This window comes from Akebia trifoliata, chromosome 4 (assembly GCF_017979445.1).
Source record: "Akebia trifoliata isolate Shusen 1 chromosome 4, ASM1797944v1, whole genome shotgun sequence".
NCBI classification, from domain to species: Eukaryota; Viridiplantae; Streptophyta; class Magnoliopsida; order Ranunculales; family Lardizabalaceae; genus Akebia; species Akebia trifoliata.
In genome coordinates, this window is record NC_141378.1 from 11,259,775 (window position 1) to 11,278,081 (window position 18,307).

Sequence of the window (18,307 nt, forward strand, 5' to 3'; positions counted from 1 at the left end):
ACCCCTATTCTTGGAAAGTGAGAGAAAAGGGAACACAATAGTTTTATTGGGATCAACATGGTAGTTCACGTGGTTCAAATGAAGATCTCAGATCAATAACATATTAAATAATAATAATAAAATCCAATGATTATTGCAATCCCTTTATGCCCCCCTCCCCCAAATAAAGGTTTGGATTTAATTTTACTACGAATCTGAAGGACAACTTTTAATTTGATTGCCTTTCCTCTTCTACTTCTCTTTCTAAAAATATTCTTCCAATTGTATTATCTTTACTAAACTACCCTATTTCTAATAACATCTCTCAAATTTTACAGTCTTTCGCTTCTACCCCTTATCCCTAAAGAGCACGGTCATGCCTATAGGTACAAGCAAACTCTAGCATATATATAAAACACAAACGATTGTGTTCCCAATGTTTATCCCCTGACATAGAGATGGTGTGATTTAATCTTACCACAAATCTTGAGAACATCTTAAACTCTTTTTTCCCCCCTTTTCAGGAATATTCATTCAACTTTATCTCTATTCTTATAACACTTTTTGTCAAAAATCATTTTCACGTAATATATAACCCCTCAAACTTTACAGTATTATCTTTTAATAACACTCCTCAAACGTATTACCTTTTTTATTCTCCTCATCTTCATATAATATATACCCCCTCAAACTTCACAGTATTTCCTCTTCTACCTCTTTAACCCGAAAAAGGATAGCCGTGCGGGTAGGGCAAGAGAGAGAGAAAAGCTGAGTCATGATTGTCTGTAGCTTTTGTTTTTCTTTGGAAAGAGAATACTATTAGCCTTTCCAGATGGAATTCTATTTTGAGTGGTTAATGGCAAAAGGGATGAAGATGAGTTCTCTAACCAAAGGATTTGTGGGGTGAGTGCCAAAGTCTTGTTTCATGCACAGTTGGATTATGAGTCTTCGCTTTCAACCTTTTTATCTTCTGTTATAAATTTTTTTTTTTAATGATTTTGTGTGGTTAGCTGCACAAGCGGTGAGAAGAGGTATCTGCCCACCAAATAATGCTTCTATGATTGAGATGTTGACCTTAACACACAAACAAAACTCTTATCATGGGGGGATGGAAATGGACCACAACCTACACGTGCATGTGGGTCTTCAATCTCACCTAACAGTTATTATCCAGTGTTTCTCACTGCATACAATGATCACACCGACATCATGAACAAAAAGCTGTTATATAGTTGGCTCCCCAATCTCACCAATAATTAGGTGAAATTCCTATACCTCTAAAATCTGGTAATGACCATTTGATGTGTAATAAAGATCAGAAAGAAAACAATAATTTGGATAATGTACAAGAGTTATTATCAAGTAGAAAAATCTCTCTATATATAAACAAGATATACAGACGTCTCTAAAATTAATGTATAATGTTATACATACCCACATGGAGATAAGTCAATAGTTGATAAAAAGATCATCTCTACGTGAAAAAATGGGTAGATTCGTGACTCTTTTAAATATTATGTAAAAAAAAGGTTAAATTCGATGGACTTTGACATTGAATTTAACCTTTTTTTCATGTAATGCATCAATTTTAAAATAGGGTTAGGATCCGTTAACTTGTGAAAAATAACTCATGAAAATAAAATATAAAAAATAAAAAATTCCAGGCAGTTGAAATATAAATCCAATTTATCCTAGGGTTATTGATGTATCCCAATTGCTGGATTTAGTGTTTTGACGGTTAAGGTTTCATATTTTTTCATGATTGACCATATCACAAACCTTAAAAATAGTAGCCTTCTCAAATTTAGAATTTAGGTTATAGTGAAAATGGATGATCCATATTGTTCAATTTATAACCACACGCCTCGTTGTGCATCATTTGAGAAATTGGTGAAATTGTATATTATAGTTTAGGTTTAAAATCTTCATTCAATTTTTGATGTCCATTGGGTCCATGGTGACAATAATTTCCCAATGAAGATTCATTTTCGTTATGACTTTGATGGATGCCTACGAGTCATTAGTCAGCTTGATATCTCATGAATAGACTTTTCGAGTTAATATATTATATTGAAATTACTAATATATCAAAATATTTTTAATGTATGATTATACATACAAAATATTCTTTTTGTTAATCTATTTAATCACAAATTAGAGAAAACAAAAGAGTAAGATAACATTTTATGTGTATTTGTGGAATTTTTTTTTTTTTTTGAAGTTTCTAACATTTAATCTTACAAATGAGTATTCCTGACCCAAATAGAAATGGGTCGAAATTGCATGATGTCACATGTATAAATGAAAATGATAAAATCTAAAAGCTTAATCATGTCTTTCATTAATTTTCTCTCTGCTTAACTAATTAGATGAATTTTTTCAATGCACATGGTGTCATACCATTGATTCATCAGCTTAGCATCATCTTTTTGGTTAACAACAAATCTCTATTCAATACAAACCTCTTACCTAATATTACACTGAGATCATTCTTAGAAGGATCATGTTGCAGGTATACCATGAGATCATAGTGGGACCATTATGTATGTGATACAATGAATCACTCCACTTGTAAGTTTCTTTATTATAAACATCTAAGTACGCATGTCTATGGTTATCTACACAATATTTCCAATACGATAAGAGCATTAAATTCTCAAGTTTGTTTTAATTATATAAAAAAAAAGTGGCGATTATTTGTTGAGTGGAGGTTTGAGCTTACAGCTTTCAGAGAGGGAGAGAGAGACTTAGATTCTCTGAGTGGAGGTTCAAACCTTATCCTTTTTGTACTCTTTCTCTTCAGTGACATCACCTATTTTATTTTTCTTTCCTGCACCAAACTTTACGTGCCAAAAAAAAAAAAAAAAAAACAAGTAGACTCAAAAGGTATATTTTTCATTTAAAGATTCCTCTTGTAAAGAGTGTACGTGTGCTTGGTATGACCTCCTTGACCAAACCATTCAAATCATACTTTTAAAACTCGTCTCAGTCTACTCGGAACTGTATCGAGTTGACACACTGACTAAAATCGGAATATTGGACGAGTGAAGTTATCAAATCAGCCAAGTGATCAACTAAAAACATAAATCGAATTATCAAAAATTTGACTCAGTTATTCAATTGTATATAATATTTTGAGTCCTAGGGTAACTGGGCACGACACTGAACTTTCTTGAAGGTGTAGAAAAAATGATTGATAATTTTTACTTGTATCTCAAGAAAAACATTTATGATCCTGTGACTCTTATCTATACCTCCATGCTAGTTCAGTGTTGAACGCAGTGTCTTGCACAATCACTTTAATATTTTCCAATAATTTTGTAAAAAATAAAAAAAATTAAATCGTGAATCAGTTGATCTTCATGGCATTGTTAAAGGAGGTTGGCAAATGAAGATGGGTTGCAAACTGAGTTTTATTCTATTGATTGGATATTTTCTTTGCTTGGTCGGTAATTACTAATCCTTTATCATGTTAGGTGGGATTCATTACTATATGTGAGGATGTGAGTATGTTTGTTTATTATCTGAGTCAATTTGTGAATGTTCATTTTGATTCAACTGGGTGGACATTCGGGAAGTTTAAAACTTAAGATTGAAATACATATGTAGATGCATGCCTAAGTGCCACAGGGATCATTTCAGGTTCCTACTTAACCCCATAAATTTTTGGTCCATTCCTTGGTAAACTCTGCCTGATTGTTGATTTCAGTCCATAGGATTCAACGACTTGCATCGTGGACTTAGATCGCAACCCCAATGTTACGAAGCTCAAGATGGAAAACTTTGAATTCAAAGGGCAGATAATGCTATTTGCTGTTCCTATTTGTGCATCAATTTCGAAGAAGATCTCAATCCACCTATCAGGTTGATGGTTGGTGTAGTGGCTGTGCCACTTGGGGACGAAAATGAGACCCTGAGTATGGTTGCAAGCCAACTCTTGGGACTATAGGATAGTCACTGCTTTCAAAATGTTAGATTGCTTTACTAGTCTATATTTGTTGGCAACTTGGATTTAGTGATTATTTTGTCTCCATTTCAACACTCCCAAAATTGTGAAATTTTGGGAAGGACCCACCACTTTAATGCAAAAAGTATTAAATTAAGTCTGATGAATTCAATAATACCCTTAGCCTCCAAACTCTACTAAAATCAAACAAAAAAGATAAAAAGGACATTATACAAGACATTCCAAGCTTAAGTCTAGACTCTAGAGTAATAGAATCTTACTCTAAACCAAAATCATTCTCTCCCTCTCTCTCCACACCCTTCACTGCTTCTTAATCTCCTTATCTTTTCCAAATTTTTTTGCAAATATTCATAAAGAAAACAAAGGAGAAAAGGGGGAGGATTCCAAATATTCATACAAGTCTTGATAATCAGCCTTTTTGAGTTATGGACACCGAACAACACCAAAAGAAGAGAGAGAAGGAAGGAGGAGGAGAAGAAAAATCAAAACAAGAAGGAAAAGAAAACCAGTCAACAAAGCAACAATTACCCACCATCACTTCTTCTCCTCCTTCAGCTTCCTCCTCTCCTTCTCATGAATTCTCCTTCACAATTTCTCTCCACCCTTCAACCGCAGTGCCCAACAAAACCAAATCCTCCCCGCCTTCATTTGCCATCGATTTGTCTCCCGCTGATGACATTTTCTTCCATGGACACCTCCTCCCCCTCCACCTCCTCTCTCACCTTCCTACCTCTCCTCGCTCTTCCACCAATTCCATAGATAGTTTTAGTCTTCCCATCAGAGATTTACTAGACGATAGAAAACCCAATAACAGCAACAATAACATCAGCAGCAGCAGCAGCAACAACAACAACAACAACAACAACAACAACAGCAACAACAACACAAGTAGTATCAACAACAACAACTACTACTACAATAAGGGAAGAAGTAAGAACAAGTCTTTCTCTTTATTCGGGCTTGTGAGATCGCGAAAGGGATGTGAAGTGGGAGAAAGGGAGAAAGACGAGGAGATGAAGAAGAAGAAGAAGGTGAGGTTCAATGTCAGTCATATTTTAAAGAGGTATATAAGAATAATTCGACCTCTATTGGCCTTTAGAGGGAGAAGGGAAAATAGACAATTTAGAAGGCGGCCTTATTCATTTTCGGGTAATTTAAGCTGGAAAGGGAAGCACGAGTGGAGAGGAAGAAGAGGAGAATCAGCACCGGCATCTATGTGGACGTCTCCGACAAACAGTGGCCTTCTTGTTGCGACCAAGACTATCCCTTCTTCTACGAATGATAGCACGATGGAAGAGCTACAAAGTGCAATTCAAGCAGCCATTGCACACTGCAAGAACTCCATTGCAATGGGGGAGGAGAAACCCAAATGCTAAAACTAGAATTGGAAGAAAATTTTCTTTTTTCCTTTTTTTATTATTATTATTTTCCCCTTCATTTCTTATTTCTATTTTTTTGTGTAAAGTATATCATGATGCATGAAATGAGTTTGGAAAATGAATGGGTATGGGAGGATAATTGTATTTAATATGCTAAGATACAAATTATCTATCTTGTCTTACATGAAGATTTGATATTGGGTTTTGCTTACCATTTGAATATATGAACTCATAGGAGGTTCTTCCAAGAAATTCTTCCATTTGTAGTATGTTTTTTTCCCCATTAATAATGCACCAATGTCAGTTATCTTGGACCTTGGCTTTAATCATCCAGCACCACAGTCGATTAGAAATGAATGTATTCGTGAAAACAATGTAATCTGAATTAATAGGTGATAAAATAAAAGAGAGTCCATTGACATGATTTTTTGTTGTAGTTGTTGTTGTTGTATGGAGCAGAAACTGATGACTGTTAAGAAAAGAATGAACAAATTAAAGTGCTAAAAGAGCGAGAAGAAGATAATTAAAAAAAAGAAGAACGAATATGTACAAAACACTTGAATCATGAAAAGATATTACTTTGGATTCAATCTAATAGAAGAATAGGATATGCTTCGCTGATAGCCAAATAATTCAGATAAGGAATTGATCACGAAGTGATAGTGAAACCCTTCGTCGGCTTGCAAGTTATGTTCATATTTTCTCCTAAGTTATTATGATTTAAAAATATTTATGTAAAAAGTAACATTTATCCATTAACGTAACAAATAAATGTATTTAAGTAAACAGATAAATTTTACAGATCTCAATGTAATTTTACCTTTACACTCCAAAAGAAAAAATAAATAAAATTTTCATTATGATAAAATCAAAAGGGTATAAAAGTAATTTTTTATTTGGTATGCCCCTGAGTTAATGTATCTTTTTCAGTCTGTGTTTGGTAACACTTTTGAAATCTGAATGGAGGTGGTCCACCTCTAAATTTCGGACTTCATAAGTTTTATTTTTGTTTCTTTCCTTTTAGATTTTAGAATCGAAACTCAAAAATTTTAAACCAGCACTAGGAACACTGGACGAAATTTCTAAAGACTAATTTCTAGTTTCCAGACTTAGTGTTACCAAATGTAGCCTTAGTGTCCAACCAACTTGCTTACTTTTTTTTTCTATTTTAAACTAAGTAAGCAAAATTTGTAATGATAAGACTAAAGTACAAAGGGTCAAGCCCTTAATTTACAAGCCTTATAGTTGATGTAGAACAAGGCGCTGAAGACTATATGGAATTGCAGGACAAAGAAGAAGGTAGAACGAAAGGCTCAATGTGGGCCTTAGCTTCAAAAGGGCATGATGTGTATCGAAATGAACTGTTATGTATAATGTCATTTGATTCAATGAGCACCACGATGGGCCAGGTAATAAACAATAGTCTGTTGAAATGATTTGCAATATCGAAAAAAGACTAATTCAATCAAATCATACATTTTTTTTTTTCAGAATTTCTATTTTCCATAATTTTTGTTTTAGCAGATTTGATCTCATCTTCTAGGTCAGTAGACGAGTTTTAGTAAAATTATAATTTTTTAATAGTTTTGGCTGTTTTTCTTATTTTTAGGCAATTTGGATTTTAAGATCGGTAAACAAGCATTGTAACCTTGACAGAGACAATTAAGCTAGTTATGGGTTCCATCTATCTCCTTGAAGTTTCAGGGATCAAAATAGTTTGCACACTCTGGTATCTGATCAACAAGAGAACCCCTATGAACACATCGATTAAAGACCTGAGCAAGTGTGGTGACAATTGCTTAATTCCATCAGCTTTGCCATCTTAAGTTTCTCCTTGATAATGTTCCCAAAATTTTTTGGGCAAAACAAATTAAGACATGCTTCATCACCAAGGAAGAGGGAGGAAGTCCATCTTAAGTTTCTGCCACACAAATTTTAGGAAAAAAAAGGTAGGATATGGGTCATCTCTAATATGTGTGTGTGTTTGTGTGAGAGAGAGAGAGAGAGAACTCAGCTTGTAGGGCAAAAATAATCTAGGACATGGGTTATCACTAAAGGGTGGGAGAGAGATCTTTGCAAAGACTTGAAAGGCAAAAATCTAGGACAAGAGTCATCACTAGGGGAGAGAAAGAGAGACCCAAAGAAATTTTTTCAATACCTAACTTTTCCTTTATGATAAGAACCACGCTTCCTATATTTGACAAGACTTTATTTGAAAGTTATAAAAAAAAATACTTACATTGGCCAAATATAATGTTGTGGGATGACCCTCAAATCCACATCGGAAAAGTTTATAGAAAAGGACTGAAACTCATGGTTGTTGTAACTTTTAAGGCAATAGTGGTAGGGCTGTTAAAAAGAGAAAATCCATGGGATTCCACGGTTGTGGGTCTCTTGATTTGAGAGTTATGGAATTTATAGTGGTACTTAAAGTACGAATCTTACGACAATAATGCAGGTGATACATAGTCTAATTTTGACATCTCAACAATATGAATCATTAGTTTCATAACTTAAGGTGATGATTATGATGGAGAAGCTGTGTTATAATGGTATGTGGGGTAATTAAGTTAGTTAAAATGATAGTATCCTCCCTTGGAAGATAATGTAGCAACATCATCCCAAGGTCCAAACTGTTGGATGGTCTTCGAGATTTGTGGGTGTGAATCCAAGGTCTCAGCTCATGTCTTACTTTGTGATCATCTTTATCTACAGTTTACTCCGCTAGATCAAAACCATTCCCCACATTGAAGTGCTTTTTGAGGGTTCTATGTAAACACCAAACAGAGAAAGCCAATATATAGGAAGAGGAAGGAGTGTTAGAGGTCTTCATATATATATATATATATATACAATTGAAATTTGCAACTAAAAATGTCTATGTTCCAACCACTGCAAAAGGCCCCACAGCCATTGGGCTAAGAATAATATTATTTTCATAATTGAACCCAGGTCATGTTAGTTTCATACTATAATTTCCAGCACTACTAAAATCCTGGATAGTTTAATCAGTTGTCCTTAGCCAAACAAGTATTAAAAAGAAGGAAATGTGGAAACAAGTTAAATTGAGCAACTTTATGGTACTTATAAAAAAATTAATTATATTTTGACACCTTTAATAAATCCTGCAAGCTCGATCTCTAGATCTAGAAATGTTTGCAAACTTTAAAAGTAACCAAGAAAAACACAAGATTTATGTGGTTTGACTAAGCCTAGCTACATCCACAGATTAGAGATGAGAGAGTTTCCCTATGTTGAAAATGATTGGAGTCGTGATGATCTGACTCCCCCACGTGGCATACTCAAAATACTTTCCTGATGTGATGTGTGCTAGAGTCATAGATTTTATGCCTTGGGATACACATCTGCATAGATTTTATGGGGATGCGAAGATGTGTATCCTGAGACATAAAATCTATGATTTTAGCACATTTCACGTTTGGAGAGTACTTTGAATATGTCATGTGGGGGAGTCATAAAATCATTACTCAAAATGAGGTTTTCCAATTGGAAACAAACTCCGCCAAAATCCAAAATACTAGATTGTTCTTACTTCAAATATCTGTATCAGAGTTTCTCTAGGACATCATATATCCGCTTGACTCATAGGTTGGATATTCAAGACGTGTAACCCTACAAACCCTTCAGCAAATCAATTGCTTGCTACATTTAAGACTAGTACTTAATAGGTGAGAGAATCCTCTTCCCTCTAATCATTTTTGTGGGAAATGGATATTCCCATCATGATCATTTGGTGTGCAGAGTACTGACTACTGTTCTTGGCTTAAATTTCATTTTCTTTTCAACCATGTTCACTTTTTAAATAATAATGAATGCACGTGGTCTTGGTCCGTGGTTGGGTTTACAGCTGACATGACAAGGGCACAGAATCTCACATCTTTTTCTGGTGTATCCCAATGAAAATGATCTTTGGTTTGTGCCCTTGCCACAACAGCCACCTACCCAACCGTGTACCAAGACTGTCCATTCATCATGACTCTTTTTTTTTCTTTTTTCTTTTGTCAAAATCAATTTCACGATGACTCGATCTTATTATTGTATTAGAGGGCATTTTAGTACTTTTACCTTATGTTATGGGCAAATATATATAAACCCCTTTTTCTCTTATTCTGTAATGCTCAACAAATTAGATAATGAGAATGTTTCTCTTTTGTTATTCTCCTTATCCTAACATAGTATCCAAGCAGTTCAATTCTAGGGCTCTTGTTTGCACTTTTACATTTTCTTTTCATCGGAGAATTCCCTTCAATTCAACTCAATGGTTCGATTCACTCCTATTGATTGTAGTATCAATTGAAGTGGTTTGATTGCAATTTTCAGATCCACCCTAAATTGATTCCAAAATTGATTTCTTGACAAATTTCAGATTGATTTCATTGAGAATCTGTGATCGAACAATGAGCAAATCCGGCCCTCATTGACTCCTTGAGTTCAAATCAATTTGGATTGTTAGTGTTAGTTTGAATTGATTTCGGTTTGGCTGCATCGTACAATAGAATTTTGAGCATATTCGTGGCACATCTTTGTGAGCATATTCAAATTCGTGGTACATATCTTCTCTTTGAGAATTGTTCTAGCATTGAATCTTATTTTTGTTTAGTTGTTTTGTATTAATTTTGGATTGCCATATCAATTGAATGAGATGATTCATTTCAGTCTATTATTTGAATATTTCTTTTAATAATCTAAGATGACATCAATTTTCCATAAAAGACCTTAATTTTGAATTAAAAAAAACCCTTCCATATACATGAGAAATTGCATTAGTAATTATAGTGCCACTATCAACTAATTATTTTATAGTGGCTCATTTATCTTTTTTAACATATACTTCCCAGTTCCCACACCACATAGACTTCTTTGATATGGGTTACTAATGAATCTACTAGATTTATTTATGGGGTCGATACATTTTAATTAATGACTAAACAAATAAAAAGAATTATATAATATCAGCAATTCTATGATAGTAACAACTTTTTATCTCATAAAATATCAAATTTTGACAATAGATAGGAATATGACATTAGCATTTTGACTTCAGATTTTAACATATAATTGCACAAAACAAAATGATAAATTATGTCAAAAAAAAAAAAAAACTATGAAACTACCATTATTTTAAGACAAAAAGAAGGATTACAATTTACTCCCCTTAAACGCATTTGGAGGATAATATTAACTAAATAATTTAATAGACTTTGGATGAAAATATTACAATGACTCTCATCTTGGTAACTCGGGATTAGTGTGTGGTGGTTTTATTAATAGAAATGAGCATGGGAAAGGGAATGGGCTGCAGACTCTATTATTTGGTTTAGAAGGGTTTATCACATGACTCAAACTAAGATGAGACAAAATCCCAAGTCTTAAAATATTAATGGATGAACATTGTGAGCTAACTCTTGAATTCGAAGTGTGATAAAAGAGGTAACGGAAATCCCATGGCTGGCCAGTGTGGACAGAAAAGTTAACTTGGGATTTTCAAAATCTCATAGACCGAGGATCCAAAACGGTGTCCCACTCTTATAATATAGGTAAGGTGTCTCCATGGCACATTTTTGTTGGAATTTGAAACACCTAGGATCTTGACTAAGTTGTGCATGCAGCCCAATGTGTTTGAAGTCCAACAAAATTTTATGTGTCGCACAGACACCTAATGTTGTTATAGGAACAGGACACCGTTTCGGATCGCAACTCAATCTTCTTATTATCAATCGCACTATGCCTAATAAAGGTAATTTTGTAAATTGAGGATGCCCTCAATAAATGTGGGTTCATGTGATTGGTCAGTCATGAATTATGTGGGATCATGAATTTTTTTTTCCAGTGTGGCCGCTGCTTCATGGACCTCGTCTACTAGGTTTCCATTAAGGGTTTAGAACCCTAAGAGAATCTATAAATATGACGGACATCCTTCCTCTCACCTATGCACTAAAATCTCATTTTAAGGAAGAGAAAGAGAGGCCAGTAGCCCCCTCTTGTGATCATTTTTTCAAGATATCAAGGTTAAATCTGGGCTCAGATTGATCAATCCGGTACGTAATTTATGATTTATTAATTAGATCTGTATTTCCTTAATTTAAGGGCTTTTAAATCAGTTTATGCATCTGACGGGGAGCTATAAAACTCCAACATATAAACCCTATATATGTTCTATAGAAAGAGACTACAATGGCTATGTAACCAGATGGTACTATGTTCACTAAGGCCTCCTCTTCATTGGAAAAATGAATCTACACCTAAGCCATTCAATCTATATATAAAGTAACGTCTTAAAATCTTAATCTTGGGTCATTTCAGTCCACATCCTTCGCCGTCTTACCTTAAACCTCACCAAAGCACTCCTCATTGGTGCCATTATTGATATTCATTGCATGCATCTAAATTATATCTAAAATTGACTTTTGGCTACCCATAGAATCCTTTTCTGTGCCCATTTTGTTGGTTTCAGTCTTTCAACAAATCTATCTCAAAACAAGACCTCAAGAATTATTATGAATCCCTATGTTTTTTTTTTTTTTTGAATCTTGAAGTCTTGTTTTTGGTGGATGAGCCGTAGTAGGACCTTTTTCCTTACTGAGTTAATAAGGCTAGTTGGACTCAGGGGCGGAACTAGGATTTTCCTGTAGTGGGGGCAAACTATGGTTAGTTGTTTAGTGAAGATGAATGGTTTTAGGAAGAAATTAAGAGGTTTTTAGTTAGAAGTTGAAGAAAATGATATTTAGGTCATTTCCAATTAATATTTGAGAAGTTCCGTTCAATAGACAATGTCATCAACAAAAAATTGAAGAGGTGAGGAAGCGGGGACAAATGGGGCATGTAATTAATTGAAAATATAGGGGTGTCTCAAAATTCTGTGGGGGCAAAAATTAGAGGGAGGTGAGGATGTTAGGGCAAATGGCGAGAGAGGTGAGGGAATGGGGACAAATGGGACATGTAATTAGTTGAAAATATAGGGGTGTCTCAAAGTTTTGTGGGGGAAAAAATTGGAGGGAGGTGAGGGTGTGGGGGCAAATGAGGAGGGAGGTGAGGGAGTGGGGACAAATGGGACATGTAATTAATTGAAAATATAGGGGTGTCTCAAAGTTCTGTGGGGCAATTGCCCCCACCAGCTCCTTACTAGCTCCTCCCTTGGTTGGACTCTCATTAGATATCTGATATGGGTATCAGTCCAAAGATACCATTTCCGAGATCTTTTAAAGGTGAGAAACTGAGAATATGAAAACAGATAAAAGTATTTATATTTTCTTGTAATCCGAATATACACAACATGAAAAAAGCCCATATCCGATGGACCAAGGCAGTCAAATTTCATAACATTCAACGGACCAAGGCATCGGATTTTTTTTTTCAAAGGGCCAAAACTATCAAATTAATTGAGAATGGGAGAAATTCAACTGCTCTAAGTCATTGAATCTAGGGAACAACAGAAATTTCAATGGCCCTGAAAACCGGAAAATTCATAAACCTCTAGATATCACACTAGATATATAATACAGAAAACGAACCTTGTTTCGTAGAAAAACCATGTGCTTATGCTTGCAATGTTCTTTCAAATGCCTCTCTAAGTGATAGCATCCGACACCTATAACAGAGAGTGAAAAAGAAGGGAACTCAGAGAAAACAAATGGTCTTGTGTCACATGCACTGCCACACTCTCGATAGGCCTTTCTTATGATTTACCCTAACCGATTATCTAAACAGTAGCTAAGTTGTCAACATAGGTGACTACAAGTTATGTTGCATCAATAATTCTAGACAACAAGCCCTCAAAGTTCAACCTCACAATATAAATAACTCAAACCTAAGTGCACACAAATGTAGATACACACGAGTACACACATAATAGGATCATTTCAAAACTTTATTGCAACAATATTTGACAACTAATAAATGCTGACCTGCACGACAACATAAAAGTTTAATAAGAGCTGATTTTGTGAGGATTTTCCATGGCTAAAGTCCCCTAAAAGAAGATGAGGAAGTTGCAAAGAAACGTGGTTTTGGGTATAGCTATAAACTGTGATAAACACAAGACCAGGCCAAAGCATGTTGCTAATTTTGATTTTTAGCAAATTATCTTGACTTTTTGCTCAAGAACAAAGATCAATAGGACAATGATTGGTGTTGGAACATTGGCTAGTACTAAGGCATCAATGTTCATGTGGAATGAATCTAATCAGACTCAACTTTTTGAACTGAGTTTTGATCCTAATATCTGTTGCACTAGATTGCTATTTAAATTAGTTTTCAATTACTTATGATATCATATAAGTGAATGTGCAAAGCATGTTCATGATGACTTATGAAGCATCTCATAATGCATTTGGGGCTTATGCATCTTCTTTGAAAACAGAGATGACTTCACATTAAACATTTTGGAGACTACTTGAGGTGTGGGACTCCCTGCTCAATTCATTTCGTTTGTTGAGGTTGGTTATCTTTAAGACTCATGTATCTTTACCAGCAATAATGAAGATCTTTTAGGATATCTGATAACTTTTGATTTTCTAAGCTATAACATGTAGGGGGTATATGCCCCTAAATCGATGTATCTTTTTAGCATCAAACACCTTGCTTGCTTAGTTGATGTAGAATATGGAATTGGTCTTTACGAATTTATCCATATTTACATTTTAAGTAAATATATTTTAAAATCGTATCTGACTATGTAATTAAAAAAAAAAAAAAAAAAACTTTTATGCATTTGCATATATAAAACACCCTCTTATAGAACTTGTTAATTTTTTTGAGAGATCGTTTATGATCTGTTAATTTATGATTTTCTAAGCTATAACCTGTAGGTGGTATGCCCCTGAGCTGATGTATCTTTTTAGTGTCAACACAACTTGCTTACATATTAAAATTTTTTTTTCTAAGCAAAATTTGTATTGGTAAGACTAAAGTACAAAGGGTAAAATTCTTAATGTACAATAGTTGATGTAGAACAAGGCGCAGTAGACGATATGGAACTGCAGGACAAAGAAGAAGATTGGCTATAAGGCTAAATGTGGGCCTTAGCTTCAAAAGGGCATGATATGTATCGAAAGGACCAGTTAAATAATGTCATTTGATTCGACGAGAACTGCGATGTGCCAGGTAATAAACATTAGTCCCCTGGACTGATTTGCGATCTCAAAGAAAAAAGGCCATTTCAATCAAATCATACATTTTTGGTTTTAAAAACAAACTATTTTATCTAATTTTTGTTTTAGCATATTTGACCTCATCTTTAAGGTTAGTAGATGAGTTTTAGTAGAAATTTTTTATATTTTAGGCTGTTTTTCTTATTTTAGGCAATTTAGAGTTTAAGATCTGTAAACAAGCATTGTAAACTTGACAGATACAATTAAGGTAGTTATGGGTTCCACCCATCTCCCTGAAGTTGCAGGGATCAGAATGGTTAGCACACTCTGGTATCTGATCAACAAGAGACCTCATCTTTAAGGTTAGTAGATGAGTTTTAGTAGAAATTTTTTATATTTTAGGCTGTTTTTCTTATTTTAGGCAATTTAGAGTTTAAGATCTGTAAACAAGCATTGTAAACTTGACAGATACAATTAAGGTAGTTATGGGTTCCACCCATCTCCCTGAAGTTGCAGGGATCAGAATGGTTAGCACACTCTGGTATCTGATCAACAAGAGGCCTCCTACGAACACGGTGATTCAACAATTAATTCCATCACTCTTGCCATCTTAAGGTTCTCCTTGGAAACGTTCCCAAAAATTTTAGGGCAAAACAAACTGGGACGTGTTCCTTCACTATGGAAGAGGGAGGAAGTCCGTCTTAATTTTCTGCCCCACAAATTGTAGGAAAAAAAGGTAAGATACGGGTATATGTGTGTGTGAGAGAGAGAGAGAGAGAGAGAGAGATCAACTTGTAGGGAAAAAATAATCTAGGACATGGATTGTCACTAAGGGGCGGGGGAGTGAGCTTTTCCAAACCTTGGAAGGCACAAGACTCATCAATAGGGGCCCGAAAGAATTTTTTTTCAATACCTAACTTTTACTTTATGATTAGAACTAAGCTTCCTAAATTTGACAAGACTTTATTTGAAGTCACAAAAATAAGAAATATATACTTACATTGGCCGAAATATAATGTTGTGGGATGACCCTCATTCTGTTGAAGAATTGTCATGAATTCAACCCGGATTCTTGATGATGTGTTAATGACTCATTTGACCCGATTAATTGGTCCAACCCATTTTCTGCTTTTTGTAATCCTAAGTATATAAATGATATTTTTATAACTCATTATTAATGTGTAAGAAAGAGAGCCGCCAGAGAGAAGAGAGAGAGAGAGAGAGTTGTAAAGGGGTGGAATAAGAGACTAGGGTTTCTGATGAACTTTATAAACATCTTGTTGAAGATAGTGGACTGATCATCGATGCTCGTGGACATACGCATCTTGTCAAACCACGTAAATTGTGTCTTTTATTTTTTTTCTTTTTCGTTTGCATTTAATTTCTTGCTTGTTGGTTCGTTTTATTTGTTACATGTTTTTGCCTAACACAATCCACATTGGAAAAGTTCATAGAAAAGGACTGAAACTCATGGTTGTTGCAGCTTTTAAGGCAATAATGGTAGGGCTATAAAAAGAGAAAATCCATGGGATCCCATGGTTGTGGGTCTCATGGTTTGAGAGTTATGAAATTTATAGTGGTATTTGTTCGGTGCAGATTATAAATATAATAATGAACAAATTTTGGCAAGCAAGGATCGATCCACGGGGACAATGTTCATTCAATATTTCTTTCAACTTAAAATCGACTCAGATTTAAGTAATCAAATTAAAACAGTTTTAGCAAAGAGTATCACTAATTGACTAAAAGCAAAATAAGAAATAAAGATGAAATGTAAATCTTAGAATGATCAAATCTACCTGAGAAAATCTTCTCCTTAGATCAATTTGTCCTTTACTTGTCTCAATCCTCGCAACAAAACTAATGTTGATGGATCGGAAGATCGAGCGGTTAAATCCAAAATGAAATTTAAAAGTTTGTGAATAAATCGATAAGATAAAATTAAAGGATTTGTATTTGATGTTTTTGATGAAACATGGTTTAGCTTGAGCTTATCTAAGAATAAACCATCAAAATTAGGAAATCAAATACTCAACCTAATAATCCCTACTTAAGAATTCTCACAATGAAAATTATGAAGCATAAGGTAAAGGACAAATTAACTATGAGAAAATATTGCTCCGGATTCATTGACCACTTTAATGGAGGGTCTAGCCGATGATCATCATAAGAAACAACAAATAAGAAAATAAAATAGAGATGAGAGACAAGAAAGATGAAAGGTCTTCTTCATTGATCTTGAGTTTGAACATTAGCTGGAGCATCCTTTATTACAAAGCTTCAAATTAAAGACCTAAACTAAACTAAAAATAAAACTAAAAAAAGAACAAAGAAGAGAGGAGAAGGGAGAGGAAGAGCTTCCTCCTCCAAGCCTTGGAGCTTCCTCTACCTTCTAGTCTTCCTAACAAAGTAGCAACACTTTTTATAGAGCTTCTATAGGATTTCTGGATCACTCTTGTTCAAGTTGTTTCGAGACAACTCCATTAATGCAAAGGCAATGCAGTCGAAAAGTTTCAGCTCAAATCTCAATGCTATCCCCCTGGGACCACTACGGCGCACCACGTTTCTACCGTAGTAAGGTCTCGGTGAAGACACCTGGACTAAATTTTGGGCGGCTGATCTGACTTGGCTCAAGTACTATAGTGTTGGCTTTGCTTTTTCTATTTATCTCCAAATATTCGCTTTTTTTTACCTATAATCAATAGAAATTCTTTAATTATCAATAATTTTAAAAATTTTAAGTGATTTGTTTTTATTTGGGAAAAATAGTAATCAAGTGTGGATAAACTCTGTGTAATTATGGTCCCAGAAATGATTTTTTGGGACCTGATCATTACTTAAAGTATGAATCTTACGACAATAATGCAAGAGCTTCATAGTCTAATTTTGACATCTCAAATAGCTTAAAGTGGTGATTATGATGGAGAAGCTGTGTTATAATGATATGTGGGGTAATTAAGTAAGTTTTTTTTTATCGGCATGTTGAGGCTATGAAGGGCCCCACCCTTATATATTAAAAAAATAGCTAAAGCCGAAGATGACGAACATTGAGATCTTCAATGATGATATTATACAGTTCCAGAGGAACATTTGAAGGATCTAAAATACATAAGTAATCATTTAAAGCTCCTCTTCTTGCTAACCAATCGACTGCTTTATTTGATTCTCACTAAGAAATTTCCAACACAACTGAATTAAAGCCTCGCATAGCATTTTTAATCTCTTTGACTAGATTAATTAATCTCCATGGAGTATTCCATTCATCCTTGATCCCTTGGATAACAACTAGCAAATCTAAATTTACAATTATATCTGAGTACCTTCTCATACTTAGGTGATTCAAGCCTTTGAGAATTGCATCTAGTTCTATAGCTATAATATCTGTATGATTCGAGCGACCAAAACCAGCAGTGACCATTTCTCCATTATTATTTCGTGCTATAAAACCAAAACCAACACCATTTTCTGATAGACATCCATGTTTTCATCTTTACAACGCTCATTGGAGGAGGATTCCATATAATAAATTGACTTTCTTTAGCTATTAATGTTCCATTACACCCCCCAAATCTGGATCAAATTAAGAATATTAGAGTTAGATGTCTTCAGGCCTTTCAGCTTGCCACAAACATTGGCCGTGATCAATTGATAAAGCTGCTACACATTGACCTCTAGTCGGGAGTTCTACCACTTGGGTTGAGCCTAGATTTACCCTCCAAACCTGCCCAGGTTGAAGTCCTAGTGCAACTAGTACTATTAGTTTCGTAATAAACTCTACTAGGGGTTATAGGTATTAAAATCAAGTTTAAATAGCATATTCCCTACATAATGGAAGACTTGAGTAAGCAAGAACAAGATTCCTTTCCCCACCA

At 34.6% G+C, this 18,307-nt stretch overlaps 1 protein-coding gene and 1 long non-coding RNA gene across 4 annotated transcripts; both read left to right on the forward strand.

The window, feature by feature from the left end:
• Positions 1–4,135: 4,135 nt before the first annotated feature.
• Positions 4,136–5,577, forward strand: LOC147403756 (BRI1 kinase inhibitor 1-like). The gene has a single exon (XM_086439476.1). The coding sequence runs from the start codon at positions 4,372–4,374 to the stop codon at positions 5,320–5,322; it is 951 nt and encodes a 316-aa protein (XP_086295602.1). The 5' UTR covers positions 4,136–4,371; the 3' UTR covers positions 5,323–5,577.
• Positions 5,578–10,725: 5,148 nt separating this feature from the next.
• LOC147403757 (uncharacterized) lies at positions 10,726–15,936 on the forward strand. 3 transcript variants are annotated; one of them, XR_015177207.1, is made up of 4 exons: positions 10,726–11,384; positions 13,706–13,781; positions 14,296–14,448; positions 14,693–15,936. It is a non-coding gene; the product is annotated as an uncharacterized LOC147403757 (long non-coding RNA). The 3 variants fall into 3 exon arrangements; XR_015177208.1 differs by having other exon boundaries at positions 14,287–15,936; XR_015177206.1 differs by having other exon boundaries at positions 14,296–15,936.
• Positions 15,937–18,307: the final 2,371 nt, after the last annotated feature.